Source organism: Sipha flava, unplaced genomic scaffold (genome assembly GCF_003268045.1).
Source record: "Sipha flava isolate LNK unplaced genomic scaffold, YSA_version1 76_pilon_pilon, whole genome shotgun sequence".
Taxonomy (NCBI): Eukaryota; Metazoa; Arthropoda; class Insecta; order Hemiptera; family Aphididae; genus Sipha; species Sipha flava.
Window position 1 is genome coordinate 558,990 of NW_020273616.1, and position 26,841 is coordinate 585,830.

At 29.7% G+C, this 26,841-nt stretch overlaps 2 protein-coding genes across 3 annotated transcripts; one reads left to right on the plus strand and one right to left on the minus strand.

The window, feature by feature from the left end:
• Positions 1-2,020: 2,020 nt before the first annotated feature.
• On the plus strand, positions 2,021-6,194 carry LOC112692709 (ADP-ribosylation factor-like protein 5A). Of its 2 annotated transcripts, none has more exons than XM_025567460.1 (6): positions 2,021-2,235; positions 2,303-2,810; positions 3,018-3,093; positions 3,169-3,377; positions 5,764-5,999; positions 6,089-6,194. In XM_025567460.1, exons 3-6 carry the CDS (start codon positions 3,048-3,050, stop codon positions 6,135-6,137), a joined length of 540 nt encoding a protein of 179 aa, XP_025423245.1. In that variant the 5' UTR covers positions 2,021-2,235; positions 2,303-2,810; positions 3,018-3,047; the 3' UTR covers positions 6,138-6,194. The 2 variants fall into 2 exon arrangements, with proteins under 2 accessions (XP_025423245.1, XP_025423244.1); XM_025567459.1 differs by having other exon boundaries at positions 2,021-2,223.
• A 1,754-nt stretch (positions 6,195-7,948) lies between these two features.
• Positions 7,949-21,083, minus strand: LOC112692769. Its single transcript, XM_025567560.1, has 11 exons — positions 20,702-21,083; positions 19,745-20,068; positions 17,091-17,241; positions 16,262-16,369; positions 15,992-16,192; positions 14,685-15,010; positions 11,825-12,079; positions 9,761-9,961; positions 9,083-9,263; positions 8,858-8,968; positions 7,949-8,281 (listed from the first exon to the last, which is right to left on the minus strand). The coding sequence occupies exons 1-11, from the start codon at positions 20,816-20,818 to the stop codon at positions 8,064-8,066; spliced, it is 2,193 nt and encodes a 730-aa protein (XP_025423345.1). The 5' UTR covers positions 20,819-21,083; the 3' UTR covers positions 7,949-8,063.
• Between the last annotated feature and the right edge of the window lie 5,758 nt (positions 21,084-26,841).

Here is a 26,841-nt window from a genome sequence, read left to right on the forward strand (position 1 = left end):
TATAGCTGTTATTTATTTTATTTTTCCGTGCAACGAAAAAAAAAAGATAACGATTATTTTTATTAAACTCCCCCCAGAGCAAGATTGAATGTACGCCACTGGGTTATAGGTAGTGGAAAAAAAATCATTTTGCATGGAGCCTAGAGAGTTCAGTTTTTATTTAATAGCTAACAATTTACAATTATATTTTGTAATTCTTAAAATTTTAATACTTTTCATATATTTTGTTCAGTTTTTTAATTTGATGATTTTAACTAAAAGCTTTATTTAATATCAATACTTGGCATAATTCTAGTTTAGCAACCTATTTTTTAATTTTTTTTTCCCAAAATGTGTGTTCTAGTGTGTTTTATAAGTATGCTAAAAAAAAGTAGCCCGAGCAAACTTCGTTTTGAAGTTATTGATGAAAAAATTCAAAAATTTCATTTTTTTCATAACCCACATTTTTTTTTTTAAAAATACTTAGAATTGAATATTTAATTTTAATTTCTACATATTTACATTTTTATTATCCCTGTTACCTACTTGAGGTGGTTTTGTATAGCAAGTCGAGGGATATTTTCGATTTGCAGTGCGAAGCGACGGCGCTGAGGAGCATAGCGACGAATACCGAAACACTCATTTATTAGTTTCATTGGCCATTGATATCTATTGAGATTCATTGTTACCACACGCATCGTTTACAAAAAAATTTTATTTCATTTTCACACTATTAGACAATTTTTAATGAATTATTCTTCATAAATACTTTGTATGTAGGTGGACCGGGGTTAATTGTTGAAATTGACGAATCAAAATTCGGAAGGGGAAAATATCACAAAGGACATCACTTCAAGTTTTTGAAGTTTTTCATCAATAACTTCAAAACGAAGTTTGTCCGGGGTTCTTTTTTTACATACTTATAAAACACCCTAAAACACATATTTTGGAGAAAAAAAATTAAAAAATCGATAGGTTGCTAAACTAGAATCGTTCCAAACATTCAATGGAATTATGGTAATTTAGATAAAATTATATTATTTTGTCTACAACCATAAATTATAGGTAAGTATAACATTTCTTAACGGTAGTTATATATTTTTGACTTTATCCCACTCTCAGGCACGAACGGGTTTAAGGGGGTGGCTAAGGGGGAATTAGCCCCCCCCATTGGGACTAAGCTATTTATTTTACAAAGCAAAGTATTATTACATATTAATAATTATAATAAAATATCGTCAATGGTCATTGATGAATATGGTACCTACCTATTTTCTATATTTTTTTTTATAAATAAATAGCTCATGTTTGTTGTTAATTATATGTATTTTACCTATATTTTAAAATGGTTTCAGATTAAAATTGATATCAATAATGTAACTATTTAAACTTTGTCATTATTGTGAAAAAAATTACTTACATATGAGGGACTCAAAAACATATTCCGTAATTTAAAATTTTATATAGATTTAAAAAACCAACCAACTAAATTCTTAAACCTCCATTAGACCCTCCCTTGGTTAGTGATAAAACCCGCCCCTGCTCCCAGGATTATATTTCTAAGGACGCTTTTGCCTCAATAATGCATAATACATACTCTTACAAATAAAAAATAAATTGACGAATTAAAAAAAATATATTTAATTAAAAATAAAAATGACATATTTTATGACAAAAACCACTATTTTTAACCATACCTGCATAATATGAAGAAAGTCCTAAGTATGTATAAATGGGAAAGAAAACTGAAAATGCTTTTACCCGGAAACCAACTCGGGTATACCGATTTATTTTACCATTACGTTATGACGGTAGAATTTACAAACACGATCACCGGGTCCGTTCGTTCGTTCGTCCGTCTTAAATAGAACGCACCGGAGCGCAGGCGTGAATTCGAAGACCACGACGAGAATGGCACTGAAATACACATCGTGCGCGTGCGCAAACGGTTTGGTTATCTGAAGTGACGTGAGGTTACGGTATGGCGGGGCTATGATAACGCGAGTGCGAACAAAGAGGTTTCCAGTGGTTTCCCACTACCGAACGTGGTACTCCGTTCGTAGTTCGCGTAGTCACATTAACTCCGTCTCTCGTCGTCGTTATTATTGTTGTTTTCATTATTAATATTATTATCATCATTATCAAATTACTGTTGGTTTCATTATCGCGGGTTGTCATGTCCTCATCACGGAATTCGATTGTTTCCCTTCACTGACTTTCGCCGCGCTCTCGTCTGTCACCTCGGTAATATTCAGTGTTAGTTGCCGTCTTATTAGAATCCGTCTTCACTCGTTTATTTTTTCAAATCCCTTTCCCCCCATAGATGTGGTCGCACATATTGGCGACAGCAGTCCCGACGGCCGTCACCATCGTCACCGATATATCAACTACAATAGGAGCAACAGCAGCAGCAGCAGCAGCAGCAGCGATAACTTCAGCGATAATGACTTCAGTAACGCAGCGGGACCGAACGTGCGTCGCGACCAGCTGAAACTCAACACGCGCGTCCTTACCTGCTGCTATACTATTTATGAGACGGTTGCGTATTCTGAACGAACGTCAGTAGCATTAGCAATTAGTACCAGTAACGGTTGCAACTGGCGATGGTAGCGTGCGTCGATGAATCACGTGCATGATATCCGCGATCGTTTTGTATCATCCGTGTTTCTTTTTCATTTTTATCATCGTAACCTCTTCCATTTTCATCCGTTCGTCTGACCATAGGCCACCGTTTGGATTAAAGTGAAAGCGAGCCCGCGAACGGAAGCGCGACAAACGGACGTACCGCTCGTTGCCGCTACTGCGGCCGAGCGCACCGCCAACCCGCACTGGTGAGTAGAACAAGTGCGAACAGGGTTCGTATAGGTGTGTGTGTGTGTATGTGCTGCTCGGCTCGCGGGATTCAGCTAAAACGGGTTTCTTTCCTTTCGTTTGCTGGCCCCAGAGTTTGGTCAGCACTTCCAGACATTGTGTCTTAGACAAACTTTTCGATAGGAGTAAAAAACGCCTTTGATTAATAATTTCTCTTCCCTTCACAGTTTGTTCGTAGTGCTCTCCATCACTCTACCATGGGACTGTTGTTTTCGAAAATCTGGAGTTACTTTGGTACCGAAGGTAAATGTCTCTAAAATCTCTAACTGAGTGGTTCACCATACCTAATCATACATTGTTTTTTTTGTATTCCTGTAGAACACAAGATCGTTATTATTGGTCTTGATAATGCGGGCAAGACTACCATACTGTATCAGTTTCTAATGAATGAGGTTGTACACACGTCGCCAACAATCGGCTCAAATGTTGAGGAGGTGGTGTGGAACAATATTCATTTTATCATGTGGGATTTGGGCGGACAACAATCTCTTAGAGCTGCATGGTCTACCTACTATTGCAATACTGAGGTATGTTTTTACTTATTATGTTAAGTCATAATTTGTGTTGATAGTTGTTGTTAATAAAGATAATACTAGTGAAAATAATGATATTTAATTGGAATTTGTGTAAATAATCAAATCTGTATAATAAATTGATTATAATGTACTAAGGCAGTTATCAAATGTTTTCAATGCTAAAATAAACATTATCATATTTAATCACTTATCATCTTTGTTTTTTATATAAATAAATAACATTGTTTGCTTAAATACCATGTTAGTAGTACAGTTTTATTATAGCTTATAATATTATTAACAAGATCCTATGATTTTTTTTCATAATCTTTTTTTTTTTTAAATTTGAATTTAAAAACAAGTTATAATTAACATTGTTTAAATAATATTCAGTATTAGATATATAAAATTGATTCAGTATTCAAAAAAAAATAAACTTAAGTACCCATAGCTTACAAAATATTATTATTTCTACTAATAAATTTCGGAGTAGGAATTATACTAAGTATTCAATACAAGGTCAAAACTAAAAAAACTGGAACTAGGAAGGAATTGAAAAATACAAAACATTTTAAAATTGTTGTGTGAGTTCCATAATGTTTAACTTGATATAATAATAAATAATTCAAGGTAACTTTCAGTCTCCATAACCATCTCTATTTTAGTTATGACATGGACCCCACCATAACAAAACTGTACTACTGAAGAATTTTGCAGTTTTAGCTTGCGTTAGAGAAAGTAACAAATGTAAATGTCTTCTTGTTACAATGTTATTATTGAGGAATTAAACTATTTAGGTAAACAATAATTTAAGCACTATTTGTAGATTTTTTAAAGTATAAATGTAAAAAATAAATATTAAATATTTAATGTAGAAATTCAAGATAATTGATACATTTTACATTTATTTTCTTTAAATTATAAAATATTAATCAGTATTTGTTTTTGCAGTATTAAATCTGCTTTTTTAATTTAAACAAATAATTAATGGTATTTTCTTAATTTTTTTGCTAGTTTTGTAAAACTGTTGAGTATTTGAATTATATTGGGATCGATCAAAAATCTAATCTTTTATTTGATATTTCACATAAATTTTCTGAAAAACCGTCTATTACAATGAGTAAGTTATAAACTTTTGTTTAAAAATAATGTGAAATTTTACAATTTATTCATTATTTTGAAAGTATATTACATTTTTTTAATTTAAGAATTATTTAAAATAAATAGTTTATTTAATTAAATTTTATGTTTTATCTATGAATTCTGTTTTATTTTTAATATTTATAAAGCAAATAATTTGTTAATAATAATATGTCTTATTTACTTTTATTTAGCATCTAAATGTAATTGTTCTATAGAAACAATGTTATTAATTTTACTAACTATTTAATCATATTATTAGTTGTTATTTATAATTTAAGATTAGATATATTACAGTAATTTTAAACTATTTAATTAAGAATTAATTATTCATTGGTCTTAAAACTCAACTCATCCACTGCAAGGTCTATCTTTTTGGATGTATTGTAACTATTGTTACTATATTAATTTTGTTATATAATTTTACAACAGGGGTGTATATACTTTCTTCTAGGGGGAGCAAATCAAATTTTTTCTTTAATTCAGGCTCAAAATTTACAAGTAAAATTTTTGATAATATTTAAATCAGGTGAATCCTTAATATTTGTGGTTTTTTTTTTTTTTTTAATCTAATGCTGGATCCACTTAGAATTGACTTTTGTGTAGTTTAACATTGTTTTTAACACCTGTGTTTTGAAAGTTACGCTTGTGTTTTATTTGATTTTTCACTAAGTATGGACCCAACAAAAAGTTCAATTCAGTATTCACAGCTACGCGTAATTTGATTTAATTATAAAATTATCCACATTAAAAAAATTTGAAATGTGTATCTCACATATAATCAATTCTTTAAATACGGATTCAAGAGGGATCACCCCTTTGCCCCTCACCCCTAAAATACGCCCATGTTTTACAATACACATTCATTATTTATTAATTAAGAATTATTATATTATTTTTAATATTATTTTCCCAAATTCGATCTTTATGTAAAAAGAAAAGTTTTTTTTTAAGCTTTCTGTTGAGAAAAATTACTGCTCAATTATAAATTGGTTTCATAATAATATTGTTAGACTAAACCAAATTAAAAAAAAAAATTACAGATAAATATAATTAAACATAATGTTAATTGATAACAATGCAAAGTTAAAATTATATATGATAAGACTAATTAAGAAATTATAATTTTAATTAGGTCAGTTGTAAGAAGTTAAAGGGACAAAGATTGAATAATTTGTATGAATTCAGAATTGAAAAGCACAAATAAAATTCCCAATAAAACCAAAAATTATATTTGTATTTTGTATTATTGTTTCAGTTTGTGATAGTTGTTATTGACTCAACAGACCGTAGTCGTCTGGATTTAAGTCGTGAAGAATTGTACAAGGTATTGAATAATGAAGAACTTTCTTCAGCCGCTGTTCTTGTTTATGCTAATAAGCAGGACATGAAAGGAGCGTTGACCGCTGCAGAGATCAGTAAACATTTAAACCTGACTTCCATTAAGAAACAACAGTGGCATATCCAAGCTTGTTGTGCACTAACTGGTGAAGGGTAAGTGATTAAATTATTATTAGTAAATAATTCAAAATTGAAAAACTGACTTCCATGTAATAAATCATAAAAATTATGTATTTTTGCAGATTATATCAAGGTTTAGAATGGATATGCAGTCAATTAAAAAATAAATGACTATGATTGTTGTTGTTATTTTTATTATGATAATTTTAAATTTCTTTTTATAAATCAATTTGTATACAATTTAATAAATGTACTAAGGATAAATAATTGTAAAATATATTTTAAGGTGTAAATAATATTCTAATTTAATTATTGATTATTATTCATAATATACTTGTGTTTTCTTTATTTTTCAATGTTTGGTTACTGGTAAACTTCCAAATTTTCAAATTTATAGTAAATAATTGAACAACTTGTGTTATAGCTTTATTTACTTATAACAGTTAATATAATTTGCTTTAATATTTCATCAATAGCTAAATAAATAAATAATTAAAAATACAATTTTTAAAACAAATTACAGTATTAAAAATTAATAAACAATTGTTAATAAAAGTAAATATTTCCAAAAAAATGTGTTTTTATGTTAATTCAATATTTGCATTTAGGAATAAGAAATTTTTAAGTTTAACACTTTAATTAAATGTAATCGTCAGGTATGTCTCTTCTTTATAACATACAAATTTTAACTATCAATTTTTTATTTTTCTCAATTTTTAATGAATTATTTGAAAAGAAAATTTATCATTTATAAAATGTATTGTGAATAAATATTTTTATTATAAAAATGTTCTATTATAAATATATTTTTGATTAACAAATAAAGTGAAATTTTCTTTTACAATTGCTTAATGTCTGAAAATGAGAAACATTAGTACTTATTACATTAGTTATAATTTATTTATTTTATTTTATCAATTTAAATCCGTAAATATTTAAATTTGAATATTATTTCATAATACTTATGATAATAAGTTAAAAAAAGTTACACTTATTTATGTTTGAATAATAATAATCAAACAATTAAGTATTTTAATAAGTAGGTTCGCTTAAAAGGCTGTTATATTGATTTGAACCACAGGATATTTTCTTTAAACATACTAAGTAGGTGATTCAATGTAATCCATGTGAAATAAATCTGAAAACTTCACCATTTGACATCATTTTTAAATATGTGGTATTATTTTAATTTGGATAATAATAAAAGTATTGATTTATCATATCCTTAAAATTATTCAATAACATTTAATTAATGTAATTTAAAAACAAATAGTAAATTCCAATAGCCGATTCTTCCGAGGGTTATTTTGAATATAAAAAATGAAGTATTTATAAATCGTTACAATATAGGGAAGGAACCATGTTTAATTTAAAATTTAATATCAACAGCTAGAACCAAAACTATTATAATTTTGTTTTATATGTTGAGAAAATTGTATGTTATTTATGTTTATATACTTGAGAAAATATTACTTGTTCAAGAAATTGATTGTATGAGTTAAGGCTAATACTGAGTTATATATTATAGTCATTATAGTCTATAAATAATCAGCAATTATTAATTTATTTATCACATCAGCTGCTTTTCTATACTTTTGTCTATTGTTCCTAGATGTTATTATAACTTATTAAAAATATTAATTTAAAAAATCCAATCATAACTTATTAGACTTTTAATATGAAAAAAATATTCAACAACTAGTTTAAAAAATATAATTTAATACATTTTGTTTTGAAGTTATTATTTTATACAAGAATATTACACAATGAACAATATAATTGATGTTTAAAAAAATTAAATAAATTCAATGTATTTATGTATTTAATATTTAATTATAAGTAAGAATTAATTATTTCGGTACAAATCTGAAATATTATAAATTTTGTTTTCGATTTTTAAGTCTCATCTCTTTAAGAATACATACATTTATTATATTTTTAATATAAAATCAATAAAATAATTTAAAAAAATAATTCTAATCTTAAAACATTATATATATATATATATTTTATAGTCCTTTAGGTACAAACCAAATACATAACAAAATGTCTTGTATATACTATTAAAATAATATCGCTTCTTACAATCTGCTATAATTATAATTTTTTTGACAAATCTGGATCACCGGCGTATCTGAAATTTTCAATCCAACACTCGTTAACGAAACGTCTTATTTTGAAAAATCCATTTTCTCCCCAAGAAGTTCCCCAGGAGTTGGCTAATAGCCAGTATGCTTGTCCTTGGTATAAGCCCCAACCGATCATTCGTACCGACAACATACCCAGGTAATCTCCGGTAACGTGTTGGTAAATACCTGTTTTAAAAACAAAATAACAGTAATTGTTTCCATCGCTTTTATCCCCGATCCGTAGAACACACAGGATTTTAATTCGATAAGGATTTATACTATAAGAGTATATTTATACTTCAAAAAAATTATCTTCGCGGTAAGTGAGAGAAGGCGGCCATTTCGGGTAAGTAGAAATGTAGAACCTTAACCTTGCATATGCCACTGACTAAGCTAGTGTTTAGAAATAGAGTCATATTTACAATTAGGAAACTGTCTATGACCTACGTTATAATGGGGCTTCAGATTTTTATGAACATTTTTATTTTTATTACAACTTTAGTCGTTGAAAATAAATATAAACAAAATATAATACTTCAAAGAAATATCTAAAATCAATAGGGATAAAAAATGTATCAAATTGTAATTTTTTATGTAAAAGTATGTAAATTGTGATTATTAATTTGTTTTATACAACTCACATGTAAGGAGGGGGGTAAATAAATACGTTAAAGTTGATTAGGTGCCACATTTTTTATTTTGCCTAAGTCTTCAAAACATCTAAATCATTTCCTGTTTAGAGATAATAAAAGGAACACGCACCCGACTTGTAGGTTAAGAAATCTTCGTAGACTCGCATCGTGGCCACATATGGACCGTGTTTCCTCAACATTTTTCTTGCCGTACATCCGGTGAACGTATACGTTTTCCGAGCTGTTGGGTTAGGTTATTAAAAATTATTGAATTATTGAATTAAAAACAAAACAAATAATCATGTTGCGTAACGCTGCGCACAGCTTAACGAACCGCCGTTACGTATGTCTGTACCTTTGATGATGTCGTTCAAGTAAGAGCCCTTGTACTGGGAATTGTAGCAACTCAGATCGCATTTCGGAGTCTTTGGTCGCTCTTGGCTCGCGTTACCGCACAGACCACGGGGTCCCATCACCGTGCTCGCGTGTTCCGTAGTCGACAAGTTACATGGTGGCATGAGCCACGGTTGACAACCCTGTATTCGACCATACGACCCCGAGGGTAATAATTGCAGTTATAACTGTTAAATTGTTTATTTTTCTATTCTACAAATGGTATAAGATTTTAGCGTATATCAAAAATGTATAGGTAATAGTTGAAATTACATAAAGGGATAAATATTATATTGTTATAATATATATATTAATAATAACATTGGCGTAAAACAGTATTCAATTACAATGTTAGAATTTAAGGCAAAATGTTTACATTATCATTATATTCATATTTATATATATATTGATATTTTTGAACGACTCTCGGCCAATGGTTCCTGAGAGAATTAAAATTATTGTTATAGCGATTGTCATCAAGTTGACATGACATCAACAATAAGATGATTATATCATTAAAAAGCTACAGCAATTGTACAGCTGAGTTTTTATTTAAAAAATTACACTACTATAATATACAAGAGGATAGGTTCGCAGTTCAGAATAGATTTGCGCGTAGCTGCAATATAATTTATATTACCTCATCACTTCCGTAATCTCCTCCAGTGACAATTCCTCTTTTCTTCACGTATTGCCATGCGGCCGCGGTATATCCCCCGTTGCATCCATTACCGCAATCTTCGCAACAGGATATCAGTTTTTGTGCCGAATAAAGTTCTTTTATTTTACCTTGGGATGCGATGCATATACGATCGTTCATTACTGATGTGACGGATATCGCCTAAGAGTTTATTATGATGTAATGCAAATGTGTATATTTATAATATTGTTAAATTAAAAACTATATACTATTGATCTTTTTTTATCTAACAGGCTGAAGCTCCCCTCCCCCCATTGTCCATATTTATTATAATATATTTTTATATTTACCCACTGCTGAAGATAATACCTATATTAAAATCACGGTTATATATGTGTGGATAACCATGCTTAAAATTGTAATCATGTATTTATTTAATTATTGCAATTTACAACCATAGTTCATAGTATCTATGAATAAAAATGAACTGATGTTAACAACAATCAAAGCATCGTTAAATTATTTTTTCAGCTATATCAGACAGATCATTTTCAACATTTAAACATTGAAAAATCGTGTTGGAGGAACGTTATAATGAATTAGTTAAAGCAAATATCAACAGAAAAGAAGAACTTACCGAATTTGAAGTTCTACAACAATTTTCAAAATCCTCACCTAAGCGTTTACAATTGTTAGATTGAATAAAAAAAATTTAATTGTATCGCCATTATTTTTGTAATTATATTTTTATGTTTGTATTTTTCATATATATTTAATATTTTACATAAGTAAGAACTAAGAAAGTACTTTCTTAATTTTTTAAACTTAATCTTGTGACAGTTGAGAAATAATTTATTTTCAAGCCTCCATTAAAAAATCCTGTGTACACCACTCCTTGAAAATAATGTAAAATTAACAGCATTGAAAAACTAATATTACATCTACTATTACTTTAAAATAAATAAAACTTGAATCATTTCCTTGGTTTTATGACATAATACGAGGAATTGATATGATTTATTAAACCCTTTTATAAGCTCAATTATTGGAATTTATTTATATTTTGTTTCAGGGGCCATTCACTCCACATTTATACCATCAGGTTATGACAATGATCTACAAAAGATTTGTTAATACTTGTGATTTTAAAATCATTCTATTGGTTCTTGAATTAATTTTTTTTAATTCTTAAAACACTCGAGATATTTTATTTTTTCATACATAGAGTAGATTTTTTTTAAAAATTATGTCTCAAATTAAGACGTATATGATCAGTTTTTATCCGAACAATGTGGACATAATTAGTACATAATTTTGTTCATTATCGACTGTTGTAACACGATAATTTACTGAAAAAGAGATAATAAAGTGAATACGATATTAATGGTAATAATATTTTACTAAATTTTCACAATGCTTGTCCACTATTTGTGAATCGATTGCGTATATGTAATATTATACGATTTGAAAGTAAATATTTTATCAGAATTTTTTTACGTAAGTAGAAACCAGAACCATTTTTCCATAACAATGTTTTATAAACATTTGCAGTATTTAAATTAATTAGGGATAGACATAAAGTCTGAGGATCTGAATTTTCTGAAAAACTGGATATTCAATTCTGAATTCGAATCAAACTCTTATCCGGATCTGCCAAAGTATCCGGATTATCCATATTTATAGATTTACTTTTGATGTAACTTATAATTATTTTTGTTTCCTAGTTATTTTTATTGTAATTAAAATTATTATGTTATATGAATTTTAGTATACTTATGATTTCAATAGTTTTATAATTAATTATTAGTTTATTTCATAACTATGACTTACAGTGATATTATGACTGAATACCTAAATTACTTATATTAACTGCAAAAATTAAATTAAATTTATGTGAGTATGAAAATGAGTCATTGAACAGCAAAATGTAATTGAATAATCTAGATAACTCATGAAATCTTATATGTTATCGTATGATAAACCTACTCATGTTCCTTGTGCATTACCACGCGTTTGTCGGGACAGCAGTATCTGATTGATGAAAACCTTATGACATTTACATACCCAATCGGCCGCACAATCTCCTTGGTTCCAGATGTGCGAGATGGATGTGCAATTGAACCAGTGGTACCTGGAGTCGAACGTTTCTTGTATATTGGATTCATTATCTTCGCGTTCGGTGTCGCAGTCGTGTGCGTTCGCGCCGTCGCCAAATACGTCGCTATCGTACGGATCTAATACTGGCCCATTTAAGTTTTGGTAATGAAACGTTCCCACTAGTTTCTTGTAATCGTTCGTATGAAAATTATTGATTCCAGCCTAAATGTCAATGATAACATAGAATAAAGTTAGATATAATAATGATAGTTTAATATTAACGTAAAAAAATAATTTGTATGTTTTGAAGCGTTATTTATCATAAAATTCTAATTATGGTATGCAATAGCAATCGCAAGTTATCTATCTTGATTGTTGTCAAATAGGAAATATTAGCGATTTAATGCGTTCGATTTTCTCCAACGAAGTTTTTTTCTAAAATTGCGGTTTGTTATACATTTGACGTAAGAAACCGATTGTTTTCTGGTTAGTACGTGTCTAGATAAAGGTATTAATTAGAAGGCAGTGCGGTTCTATTATTGAATATAAATAATATTTTAATGATGTAAATTATGTATCCTGAGATAACACGGCAATCGTGACGCCCAATGAAAACCCAGCTATAGTGTCTAGTATGATCCAAAGAAATCTTAATATTACTCACTTATGAACTATGCACTAATAAATCAGGATTATAAGATCCAAGTCTTCTCATATCGCATTTACCTTGAGAAATGAAACGTGTCCCTAAGTAAAACTGAATAACATTCCAATGTTTGCTCTGAATTCAAGCGCTTTGAACTTATTAGACAAAAAACTGACGTGAAATCTCCATATAACAATTAAAAGTAAAGCATAAAAAATCTGTCTCCGTCTACTTAAATCTCTTTTGTGGTCTAAAATGAACATTTAAACTATAGGGTGCATCCCAAAAGTCATGAAATATATTTTTTGTTGAGCCTCTACAGGTCGTGACATGTTTGGACTGGTTGGAAATTGTGTAGGAAACTATCACCTTCACAGTGCACCAAACGTCAATCTGTACTGAGCATCGGTTGCGTCAGTGTCACTGATTAAGTACACCCGTCTTTTGAGACTACGTCACGACGAAAATGGAAAATACTTTGGAAATCAACGTTAGGCGATCAAATTCTGCACAAAACTTGACAAAAAACTGCTGAAACTTGCGAATTACTTAGGCAAGTCTACGGGAAGTCTGCTCTATCGTATGCGCAAGTTACAAGATGGGTGAAAAAGTTTAAGGAGGACCAGAAAGGGGTGGAAGATGACCACTACTCTAGACGGTCCTCAACCAGCCAAATTGATGAAAATGGGAGTCGTGTATGTGATTTGTTGAATCTAATCGTCGAGTGAGTGTTAGGTAGGACACTCTGAACATTTCAAAAACTGAGAAAAAAGGTCATCCACATGTGAATAGACATTGCAGCTTTCTGGGTGTTGCATCACGACAAGCGCCCAGCCACACGTCTCTGCGTGTCCGTGAGTTCTTAGCAAAGAACAACGTGGAAACGTTACCGCAGCCACTCTAGTCCTAACCTAGTTCCGATCTACTTCTTTTTGTTCTCGAGGGTCAAGACCGCACTCAAAACACCATTTTGACAACATTGAAGCTATCCAAGCGGCCATGATGATAGCTTTAAGAGAGATTCCCTGCGAGGCCTTCCAGTGGGCGTACCGAACATGGGAGAGTCAGTGAAAAAAGAGTATAGATGCTCATGGACAATACTTTAAAAATTATTAATACAATATATACCTATATACCTATAATGTTAATAAATCATTAATAAAATATATATATTTCATGACTTTTGGGACGCACCCTGTAAATTATGAATTATTAAACTATTATAGATATATGGCATCAAACTATGGGGAGTCGTACGACCTTTCAACACAAGAAATATACAAGCCTTCCAATCCATATCTCTCCGTCTTCTTTCCTCTTTATCTTGGTACATAACTAACGATAAGCTTCACAAATATCTTAAAGTTCTTACGTTGAATCAAGTCTCTAAAATATACTACTATAGATTTCATAATAATTTCCAACCTCACATTGACCCCTTAATCTCTAAATTTACAACAAATATACTACCCGATAAGTCTAGACAAAGACTAAAGAAAAAATAGTGAAGTACCAATTGCTTTAGTATATCTAAATAATTAATACACGTACTGTATGTTACTACTGGGTAATTTTGCAATTTATATTAATCACTGTTAATTTTAAATTATTCGTTTATCTAATCTACTAATTTTATTAAAATTGGTGTTGAGATTATAGGTTTTCTCTTTTAACAAAAAAAAAATTAAAAAAAATATGTGAACTGTTGACTATATTTTTGCTTAGTCCCATTAAAAACTGCATGGGGATGATTAACGTGCTAAATGTTTGAACATTATAAAAAACTGTTATTAAAAATACGTGAAAAACAATAAATATGAGTATTTCTTGATGCAGTTATATTTCTCTATTGCAGGTAGAAATGTATAATTGTTTCGACTATACTTTGTTAATCTTGATATTTTAAGACCACAGATAATAGTAAGAACGTCCGTCGTAGTCCCGGGCGCAATTATTTTTACCTAAATTTGATTGTGGGTAGTTTACTCTTTTAAGCCCCTAGTTAGCTTAGGTTACAATATCAAATATAATTTTTTTTTTTTAGACGTTCTTCAAAATACTGAACCACGGGTGAAAATAATGCAATTATTATTGGACGAAAAGGGGAAATTACTTAATATTTGGGCGTAAAAAATTAATGTCATTTTCAGATGAAAAATTACCGCGGTCTCGATTCCTTACCTTCCACGTTATATTGGCGCTATTGACGTGGGTGATGATTTTGTGCAATTTCTGATCTGCGTCGCACGTTATCCATAAGCTGGAAACAAATAATAACGAGACAACACAATTCATCTTGACCGGTGGGACTAGACTTGGTGCTAGTACACTCATTATATCGTGAACTGAAGATATCGTTACCGCAGGAGTTGCCAATGTCATGTATATTGCACTCCATGGTTGAATCGGTACTCGAGTACTTGGTAAATGATATTCTACGATAAAAGGTTCGCTATTGTTGATAAAAAACTTAAAACTACTGATCGAAGTCGTCATGTGATTGATGTCTGAATGTGTTCAGTTATTGTTTTTATACACCCACTCGAAGAAAAATTCATTTAACACGGTGTAATTACCATTAATTACCATTACCTAGAGATAATAATCCGCTGAAGCATATATCTAATATCTCTCATATGTAATGTAAAAATCACCCAAAAAAGTACGAGTGTGTACATATCATCAAGTATTTAAATCTCAACGGGCACTCGAACGCAACGTTCTTTTATAATCTACGAGTTAATCTACGTATAATTACTAGTTGACGTTATTAAATATTATTATATATTATATTTATTTATATATTCATGTACATATATTATGCTGTGTTATAGTCAAGGGCGTATTTGGAGGGAGATCCAGGGTGTCTGGACCCCCACAATATTTTTTCAATATTTTAAGAATGTTTAAAATACTTATTTATTTTTAACAACAACATAAATATTTTCAGTCAAAATTTATTTAAGCTCCAATTAATCATTGGCTGCTTTTAATTTTATATCATAATATCATATGAAAATATGATATTCATTTTAATAAAAGAAGATTAAATCTTTTTCTGTCTTATTTTTAACCAAATATCAAAAGTTAAAATCTAAATTCAATAAAATTACAATATACATGTTTTGGACCCCTCCCAAAAAAATTTCTAGATACGGCCTTGTTTGTAGTAATTGTTTATTTGGATATGTACGAATTTCTAATAATACAAAAAAAATTTATAATAATATTATTAAAAGATTTTATCTTGTATATTTCATAAATAGAGGTATTTAACCCTACTACAATAATTTTTTGTTCAAATCAACAGTTATCAGATCAACATAAACATTTCAAGTTTTAATTTAATTCACCACGTTATGAAATTAAAAACAACATACAAAATAGCATAGTAACAAATATTTTTCCACGTAAATCAAATCTAATGAAACCAAATGAAACCATATTATCTAAATTATCTATTCGACCAAAAAAGTATTATACTGTTTACAGTGGTAATCCTGCATACATGCTCTCTTCGATATAACATTCGTTCGCACCTCGACGGATTTTGAAAAGACCATTTTCACCCCAGTACGTATTGAACGAATTGATCGCCAACCAGTATGGTGTTCCGTTCTCTTCTCCCCAGCCTATAATTTTAACTGCTTGGACGGTTATAAATTTTCCGGTCTTGTACGAATACACTCCTTGAACACAGAATAAAATTCGTGTTAAAATAATAATGATTTAATAACATTGTTAGCACGTCTTATTACCCGATTTATAATCCATAAAATCATGAAACATGTAGAACGACGCTGTTATGGGACCTTTTTCGTAGATTTCTTTCATCGCCATGTATCCCGGCACTTGATAATAAGAACCTGTTAAACATAGCAATGTATGATGATATAAGAGTGCCAAAAAAAAAAGTGATATAGGAATAATCTTTAATTTTTATTAAAGCCTGATTGAACTATTATGTATATGTGTTATAAAAACGAGTTTTAAGTTGTCAGTCGGTAATCAAGTGGGAAAGTCATTTGTGTTTGATAAAATTTTTATTTATGTAAGAATTTACATAAAAATAATATATAAAAAAAAAATAATAAAAAAAAAATAATTATAATTACTAATATTATTATTGTAATATATTATATATTATTATTTGTTATTATTATTAATTATTTTAATTATAAAAGATGTATTTTTTTTTCATGTCAGGACTTGCGAATGGATACCCATGGATCATTTGTACTTGTCATACGTCATGTAGGAATTCATATTCTCGCGATGATGTACAGCGGTGGAGTACGCGAAATAACCGAAGTCCTCTACGGGTCATCGGATGATGAAATCGACGCACTCGGTTCGTGTTATTATTATAATTGGCTATCGCAGAGATCGTCAAAAATTGGTGGTTAAACCCTTACTATTCGCCTCACGGAACAATGAAATTAATATTAAAATAATACTTAGGAACGCCCCTTACGTAGATATACCTACTATTGCTTGTGTAATACCAGGGATAATACCAGCTATCACTTGCGACTACCCGATAGTAAATTTTTCATCAAAAAATTATGTTATATTTATTGTATATACCTCGATGGTTGTCTTTTACGTATCTGGTCCCAAATTTTTGGTTATAACACGATACCTTGCACTCGGGCGTGTATAGTGTTTTATTCGAGCATGCATTTTCCATCGCGTTCTCCTCGTGTTGACAAGGTTCAATCGTATACGGCTGGCATCCCTATAACAAAGTAAGGTTAGGTTAATTATATTATGCAATAATAATGCATTAATCTAGAGAATACATAATAATAAAAATATATTTTTAATTTTAATGTAGATTCTATGAAGGATATTACAATTTTTTTAATAAAAAAAATGATTGTTAAATAGGTGGCCCTCGTTATTAGTGGTGATTAGAATTATTTATAATACAATTTTATGTAAATGTATTTGGTATGTACAAAATATGTACGATAAGCAATTCTCTAGAAAAGAACCTAATTATATAAAAGCTTTTAAAAATGTTGTCTATTCTAACTGTGTTTACGGCGAGTATGGAACGTTATTTTTTTAACTTTAAAGTACTTAAAGACGTATTTAAAAAATATTATGTCAAGAGCAAATAACCTGTTTGGACTTGTTAATATATACAAATACGTCATTGAAGAGCTAATATGACTTGTGAATATTCTAGCCTAACGTAGACAAAGATTAAATTCAATAATATACTATTTAAAAGCTTCTAGAATCTTGACCATGTTAAACTTATAAATAATAAAGATCCTTAATTAATATATTTGTATATGCTGCAAAATTTACCTACAGTTGGTTAATTCTTAATTCACTCTTTTTCTAGATATTTAATAATCGGAACTTCTACCCCATAAATAATCTCCTGTATTTCTACGCCCATGAGTTTCGACTGTCGATGATAAAGTAGGCAAATGGATTTTCATCTAACTCTGCTAAAATATACGTGTTTTGATATTAAGAAATAATTATACTTGTAAGTAACACCATCGTCCAAAATGAGTAGGAACCTGAAGATGAAGAAGAAGAAATCTGTAATAATGTATACATATCGGTATACCGATATGTACGAGTATATATCGAGATATATATATATATATATATATATACAGTGTAGTAGCCAAGGGGGGGCTAAGGGGGCTATATCCCCCCATGGGCCGTGTTTATATGTATAATGTATCTTGACTATTTAATAGAATCAATCGTTTTAATCAAAGGCTTATTGATGTTATGCCACTTTAAATATGTATGACGATAAAAATATTATAAAAGCTGCTAAAATATATGTCCAAGATCTCCATGATGATACCTCATCTACAATCAGAGCTGACCTGTTCATATGGAGGCAACAATGGAGTCAAAATACTATTCCAAAACCAAATTCTGCTCTTGATTCACTCTCTCATCGCACCAATCTTCGACCTAACATTAAAATACTTTTACAATTATTCGCCACGTTACCAGTTACCTTTTCATTCCGGAAAGAACGTTTTCAGCACTTAATCGCTTAAAAATTTTTTTAAGAAGCACCATGTCGGAAAACAGACTGAATGGGTTAGCTATGACTAATATAAATAAAAAAGAGCAATTCGATGAAAGTGAAATAATAACTGAATTTGCCAGAAATTCGCCTAAGAGGATGCATCTGTCAGAGTGGAGCAAGTGACTGAACACTGAAACCAAAATTATTATTATTATTATAAACTATATATTAATAAATATTTTTAAAATTATACTAAAATGCTTGAATTACGTTTAGAAACTTGGTGGTAGATGGTGGGGGGGGGGTTAAGTGTGAATTCTCATATCCTCTCTTACCTTACTTATCAAAAAAAGTGGTTAGCCCCCTCCATTTAAAAATCCTGGCTACGCCACTGTATATATATATATATATATATATATATGTATATTACTAAAACAACAGTCTAAAAATAATCGCAATTTAAATTATTTTTATTTTTCATTTGCCACTGAAATCTGCAGTCAACTTGTTAAATATTTGGCTCGTGTGTCGTAGGTCGACCATCCCCACCTCTAGTCCGTAACTTATTATATACTCATATATATTATTGCCTACGTTACAACAACGTTATTTTGTTTAATTTATTGTGACTTTAGTTATATGTTTTGTTAAGCTAAAGTACAGAATTGTTATTATGTTATTGGATTTATGTCTATAATAAATAAATAAAAATAATAGTATGATCTTGTTACTATTACGAGTTTGCAGTTGTAAGGTATTAACTCTAACGAGTCGAACTACAACAGGAATTCTGTCATTATTAAAAATTAAATCAACTTGTTCTCAAAATAATAATAAAATTTTCACTTGGAACAATGCACGTGTATTATAATATTATTATCGCAATAATAAGCAGGAGGAGGAGGAAGAAGAGGAGTAGCAGAACAAAATTCTTTATTCGCGCATTACATAGTAAACGGCAGGACAAAAATCTGTTTACCGTGTATCACTTATAACTTCCTATCCTGTATGAAATAACACATTAAAACGGTACAAACGATAGACCTCCCCAACACATGTTACACGGTGTGTTATTGTCAGTTCTCATCAATCGCAGGAGTTTAATTCCTGTTCTCAGTATTAAATGTTTTATTATTTTTGCATCGAACCTGGGTCATGGTGGTTTTATTGAAAAACCTTACCAAAGTCCGTTGTACATATATAATGTTATCATGGACACCCTTCTTACCTCGTCCGAACCGTAACCACCTCCGGACACGAAGCCATGTCTCCTGTAGAAGTCCCATGACTCGTAATGACGTCCACCGTTGCAACCACTTCCGCAAATGTAACAGCAGGCCAATATGTGTTGAGCTGAGAGTTTTGGTTTCTCCAACCCATCTGAATGGATGCAAATCCGGTCGCTCACAGCAGACGCCACAGAAATGGCATAGCTCGACTTACAGTTGCCTTGGTCATAAACCTGACCGATGGACGGACACTTGTACCATTTTTTCCGTGCGTCAAACTCTGTTGGTAGACCCAGTGGATCCCAAAAACCACCGTTGATATCCTGTAATTTAAATACGGGAAACATGGAGTCGGTTATACGGCTCAAGGGTTTCCCAACCAAGTTATACTTTGAGTGTAGCCTGCTGAGTGGTTTTTATAATTTTTCATTTATTTATATTTGAGATGTACGGTGCGGTAGGCTGTGCATGAAAAAGCCATGTTTGCGATTGCGTATTTTATTTTTATTTTTAAAGCAACATCGTTTCTTTTAACATTTCAATAAATTTTTGTGGCCTCCGAAAACAACTACAAAATTAGGCCAGTTTCCTCACGACCCAATGTTTAATAAGTACACGTGCACGAACTTAATTATCGACTGTATCAATCACAAATATTTCATAATTTATGGGACAAATGACTAGTTTAGTTGCATGCGAAAGAAAACATTACCAAGTATGTACGTTTAATTTGTTTACTAAAAATAATATAAATAATTGGTTTTTTTCGTACACGAGCATTTAGTTATTTCTGACCAAAGCGACCCCTTAATTGAGAAACGATAATATTCATAAATACCTATGTAGTGCATAATATATGATGTGCGAAAATATCCCACGCAATTTTTAATATCGTATCTGTTGACGCTTTCTACGTAAACCCACGAATTTATTTTGTTTCTATAATATTTACCGACCTTTGATCGAGTTTTCTTATTGCCCGAAGAGTCCACGCTCATGTGAGCGGACGATGCGCTACGTTGACTGATAGAGATCATGCACAGTGACAATATCGAAAAATCTACGACGGACATATTGTCGTATAAATGTTATCAACTGAAGTAATCAACCAGACGCAATGTGGAATCGCGTTCATAAACGGTATTGAAACGTATGGCACTTGATCCGTGCCATCGGTTAACGGCGGTTATGAAAGTAGGCATGTCCTTAAACGAATATTGTACCGATAACACGTAATAAGTTCTTAAAGATTTAGATTGAAAAATAATATCTAAACTCTAACATTTCATCATTTTTCGTCCTCCACTTTCGAAAATTAAAAGTGTTTCATACTTGAAACCAAGGTATCATTATCTTCTATCCGTTGCTCATAGATACTGTTGAAGTAAAACGATTATAGATACTTTTATATTATCTATTTTTTTGAGTTTATAGTTATAGATTTATATTTTTTATAAATATATACAGAGTGTTCCTAAAATGAAAACTAGGGAACTAGCGTATAATAGTACTCTCTGGAGTGGTTAAATGAAAAATGTTTTGATATTTTTTTTTCTATCTTTAAAACCCGGGTTTTATATAATTATCTTTAGAATATTATTTCGAATTTAAAAATGAATACTTGTTACACAATTTTTGTAAATTTCTCATGTGAATTGATATGTGATATTAATTTTGGGCTTGTCAACTATTTTTCACGACCGAGTCGCCAGGATCAGAAAATGTGTATCGATTTGTTTGAGAACTTTGCAAAATAAAATATGATGAAATGTATTGGTTTTTATTTCACATATCTGATTAATTAACATGGTTTTTATTGAATTTCAAATTAATTTTGTTTCATTATGATTATTTTACAATAAAAAACCGTGGTAATTAATCAGATATGTGAAATAAAATAAATACATTTCACTTTTGTTTATCTTGCAGAGTTTTCATACAAATCGATATGTCTCATCACATCACATCTTTTGATCTTGACAATTCGAGCATGAAAAACGCGGGACAAGCCTAAAATTGATATCACATATCGATTTACGAGAGAAATTTGCAAGAAATATCTAATTAGTATTAATTTTCAGATTCTAAATAATGTTCTAAAGATAATTATATAAAATCCCGGTTTTAAAGATAGAAAAAAAATTTCAAAACATTCTTCATTTGGCCACTCCGTAGAGTACGCGTATACTAGTTTTCTCAACTCAGAAACTCTTTATAAACCAAGTTATTTAAGCATAAAAAAAATCATCTTCAAAAAATTTATGAATGTTAATTTAGATAAAAATGATCAATAGATATTTTGTTTTTCTCAAGCTACACTTGACTCGAATCGACTGGATCGAACCATCGAAAAATATTCAGCTCGAATTTTTTCGGATATAGCTGTATTCATTGTCCCGGAATTTTCATTCCAAATTATAATAGTTAAACTAAAGATTATATTGAGTTGTGATAATAATGATAAGATACAACGTATTATGTTTTATGTAATAATTGTTCGACAGTTGACGAATGTATTGCACAATATGCAGTTGTATAGATATATTGTATTAATAATATTTTATGTTAAATTATATTAAAAAATATGGAATATAATAGCTCTTCAGATAATGAATGGGGTTCTTTTTTATTAGAGAGCTTCATTATTAAATCTCAGAAAAATATTGAGTATATAAACTTTGGTAACAACTTGATGATAATGCCAAATTCTTAAACGCTATTATAAAAAATTAATGATCAAAATTGTATGATTACTTTTGTATGGATGTATATATATCTACGTTTGACTATATTTTAAATGTTATCGAAGATGATTTAACCAGATATTTATGTTTTAGACTATATTATATCGCCAATTTCGATTGAAATATCAATATGTATACCTACTCGTATATTAGATGAAAACGATGGCCTAAACGATAACTCGATTTTGTAGTGAGTACTTAAATTTTTTTATTTAACTGATTCAAATGTTAATCCTAATCAAAATCCTAATCGGATTTTTAATGTGAATTTATGCTTTTAGTAACTTAGTTAACGTTATGGTATAAATACACCAGCTTTTGCGGCAACTGTCGAATAATAACGTCAAGTGTAATTCGAGTTTGGATAGATGATCATCATTTGGGAATATCAAGGAACACGTGTATATTTTTTTTTCAAATGTTATTGCTAGGTTCTTATTTACATTCCTAAATTATACCACCAAGTTTTATTTTTGCAACACGATGTTTAAATAATTGTTATCGATATCTATTTGAACATGATTGACGAACCAAGTATTTGAAATCCTATTATACATTAGAGAATAATGCGTGTTTTTTTTTATCTGTAGACTGTCTGCAGCAAAATATTACATATTGTTACTTAAACGCGTTTCGAAATTTTCAACAGTATCATCATTGATTATAAATAGTACAATACTATTTGTAATCAACAGTAATGATTAGGTTAATGATTAGGTCGTAACTGTGCACTCGCTGAGCACCGATCGGTACACGGCCATTATGACCATTTAGAATTATCTACGTATTCAATTGTGACGTGTTCGCCCATATCATTATTTTACACCACCATGGTCGTACATGTTGAACAGCACGAATACATAATTAAATGCTATCAATAATAAGACCTAGGAGTGAATAGCGAAATACTCGGATAATAATTTTATTCCAAGACTATATTAACATTTACGTTCTTGCGCGGATACTGTTCATTATTTTAAAGAACATTTAGAGAATGATACTTTCCTGAGTGTCATCATGTCGCCCGATTTTTCATTTTTTTTTTATCTGAGCGGAGGAGAAAGGATTATATTTAAAGTTTACGGTTTTATAGCTTACCATTTAAATAATTTAACGAGGGTTTTTTTTTTTTTTGGTCGTATTAAATACTCATTCGAGTTATCTATTATTCACAATTTTATTTTATTCCTCATTTCAGTTTTAATCTTGATGGATTACTTTTCTAACGATACAGTAGTTGATAGTGAAGAATCTGTACATTTTCCAACAGAGTTTTTAAATTCACAAACATTCTGGAGTGTCTCCTCATAAAATATCACTAAAGGTGGGAGTTCCAATCATATTATAAGAATTTTGAATACTCCAAGATTATGTTATAAGTCTAGGCTCCGGGACACCTCTTTTACAAAAAAATTAATTAATTATTAATTGAAGCTAACATTTTGATTTGATGTGCTAAAGGGGATATAGATATGGAAAATAGCTGTTTCTCACATGGACAATTGTATGTAGCATTTTCTAGAGTTGGAAGACCTGACTATTTATACGTTTATACACCACAAAATAAAACTCTGAATTTGGTATTCCAAAAGGTTTTGTGTTAAGTCATTTTAGAAATGAATAACACAGCCATAGAATCATTAGTATAATTTATAAATATTATTATTACTATTATAAACCATCCAAAAATCACACAGATAGTATTCCTTTTATGTTTGATAATAAATCAGTTTAATATTAAAGTTATAACACAACATTTGAACTGCTAAACATAAATTTGGTATAGTGTACGTTTGTAAAATGGAGACGATACACTGAGGTTAAAGAGTTTTAAGGCAATAAGATTAAAAAATGTTGACATAATTACTAAGCTTACAAATCATATCTAGATTTAAATTGCATAAATTTATAGTTAATAATGGCTACTTTGATTTGTTGTTTTATATAATCATAATGGTAAACACTTCAACTCTTAAAAGTGTAGATTTACAAGTAAATAAACATACATGTAAATAGATTCAATAACATGTCCTAATATTTTTTATTGTCTAAGATACAATTGCTTTCAAATGTAATATTGAATACATTTTTTATAAAAGTTTGCATAAAGTAAAAAAAAAAAAAAAACATTTTCAATCATTAGTCAGTACTACATTTTCTTTCGTTTGATATATACGGTCTATACTTGAAAATAATTTTAATTTTTGTAACGCTGCTGTACAGGTGTTTCTTAATATATAAAAATATACAATAAATTTACATTTAATCACGTCTATATTAGTAATGATTTAAATAAAACTCGCATTTTAGAATCTTAGATATTTGACGAATCTTATGTGAATATTTCTAAACAAAAATAAAATAGCAGGTACTAATTATGACCTAGGCCTATGGCACTATTGACGAGTGATAGAGCACAACAAATGTATTGATGTAAGTAATTGGAATCGATTGTATAGTTATCGAGTTTTCCCAAAAGGCACGAAAATATTCAAGAGGAGGATCTATGGGTACTAGACCCCATCTCACCGACATTTTTCTATATCTAGCCATACCAATATTTTATAATTTATTATAATCTTAATTTGAAAGGTAACTCAAAATAATAGCTTCTTTAATTTACAACGTCTAAAAACTTCTTATACAATTGTTGATTATGGTTAAAGGTCCTAATTTTGGGCGAAGAATATGTAATTTCTTTTGAGCTATCTCAAAATTATACGTCACATCATTGGTTTGACTTCCAACACAAAAATGTATGGTTCTACTATTCTACCATTCCTCGTACTATCGTTCAATTCTATCTTTTGGTTTCCAACTAAAACCACTTTGCCGTTAGCAATACCGGATTTACGGACAGACAAGATAGGTGGTAGGTGCCTAGAGCGCAATAAATTTCCTCCATCTTTTTTTTATTTTTATTTTAGTAATTTTATTGTACTCATAATTCTCATAAAATTTAGATTTTTAATTTTTGTTTTGTGTCTTGTTAAACACCCAGAAATTCAGTAAATTATATTCTAAAGTCAATCTTAACGTTTGCCGCCATTCCTATTATTCGAGCAGGGCTTATTCTAAAGCGCAGTTGGGCTTATTTTGCGTATTTGGAAAAGGTAGATGCGGACTTGATAATAAACTTTTGCGTAATTGATTTTTAATTCAATGTTGCTTAGTGTTATTTTATACATTACATTATGATTTATAAACAAAGTAAAAAGGAAATTTATTATAAAATATTAAAAAAAATACTTTGAACACGAATGTAAATTGTTTTATATCTTTTAAATACATTACATTTTAAATTACTTCATATAGAAGCTACATTTTATCATTTTTAACTATAATTTGACAGTATATTTTGAGATCATAGTTCTATTTTGATAGGCTTATTTAAACAAAATGTGTAGTTGATAAAAATCCTTAGAATAATCCCTGTATTCGAGTTTGGGTCATTAACTAACGTTAATCATTTTTATAAAAAACTTGACTTACAAACGTTTTTTATAAGAAAAATCTCACAGAAATAAACTCAAATATTGAAATTATGTTGCATATGTTTATACTCGTATTAAAGGCTGTTAACAATTATTTAGCAGAACAATATTTTTCATGCTTGAAGAAAGCAAAATATTTCTTATGTTCTACTATATATATATCAAGATAAAATGAATTCACTAGCCATAATTAATATTGAAAACAAAATTACTCGGCAGATATCGTTTGATGAAATAATAGATAATTTAGTTTCTGAAAAATACAACGTATTTTAAATTTGGATGCTTCAAACTTATTTAGTTTTATTTTTACTATTGTTTAATATTTTGACATTTTTGGTTGATTGTACATAATATTTGACTTTAATTTTTGATGTGATTATTGATTATAATTATTTATATTGAGAACTTTATTTATGTTTTTATTAAATAAATAAAAGAAACAAATCGTGAGGCTATTAATAGGGGAAGATAAATAGGCACAACTAGAATACAAATAATTTACAGATTATATATTTTATATTATATATTTTTAACACGATCTTGAAGGATCTAGTTGATGGATCCTCGACCATTTATTATTTAGCATTGAAGGTGCATGTTCAGAAGAGGCGCAAAAATTCCAAATATGACACTGGTCGTTACCCTGATAGTATACTCAAACCTTATGTGAAAAAAATATAATCATAGGCGTGCGCACGGGGGTGGCCGGGTGGCCCCTCCCCTGTGGACTCTGGCTTTTTCTTTAATAAATGTATATCTATACTATACAAGATAGCGAACATTTTTACATTTTACATGAATAAAGTAAAGCCAGTTTTAATCTTATAATATAGAATTGATATCTGTGAATAAATT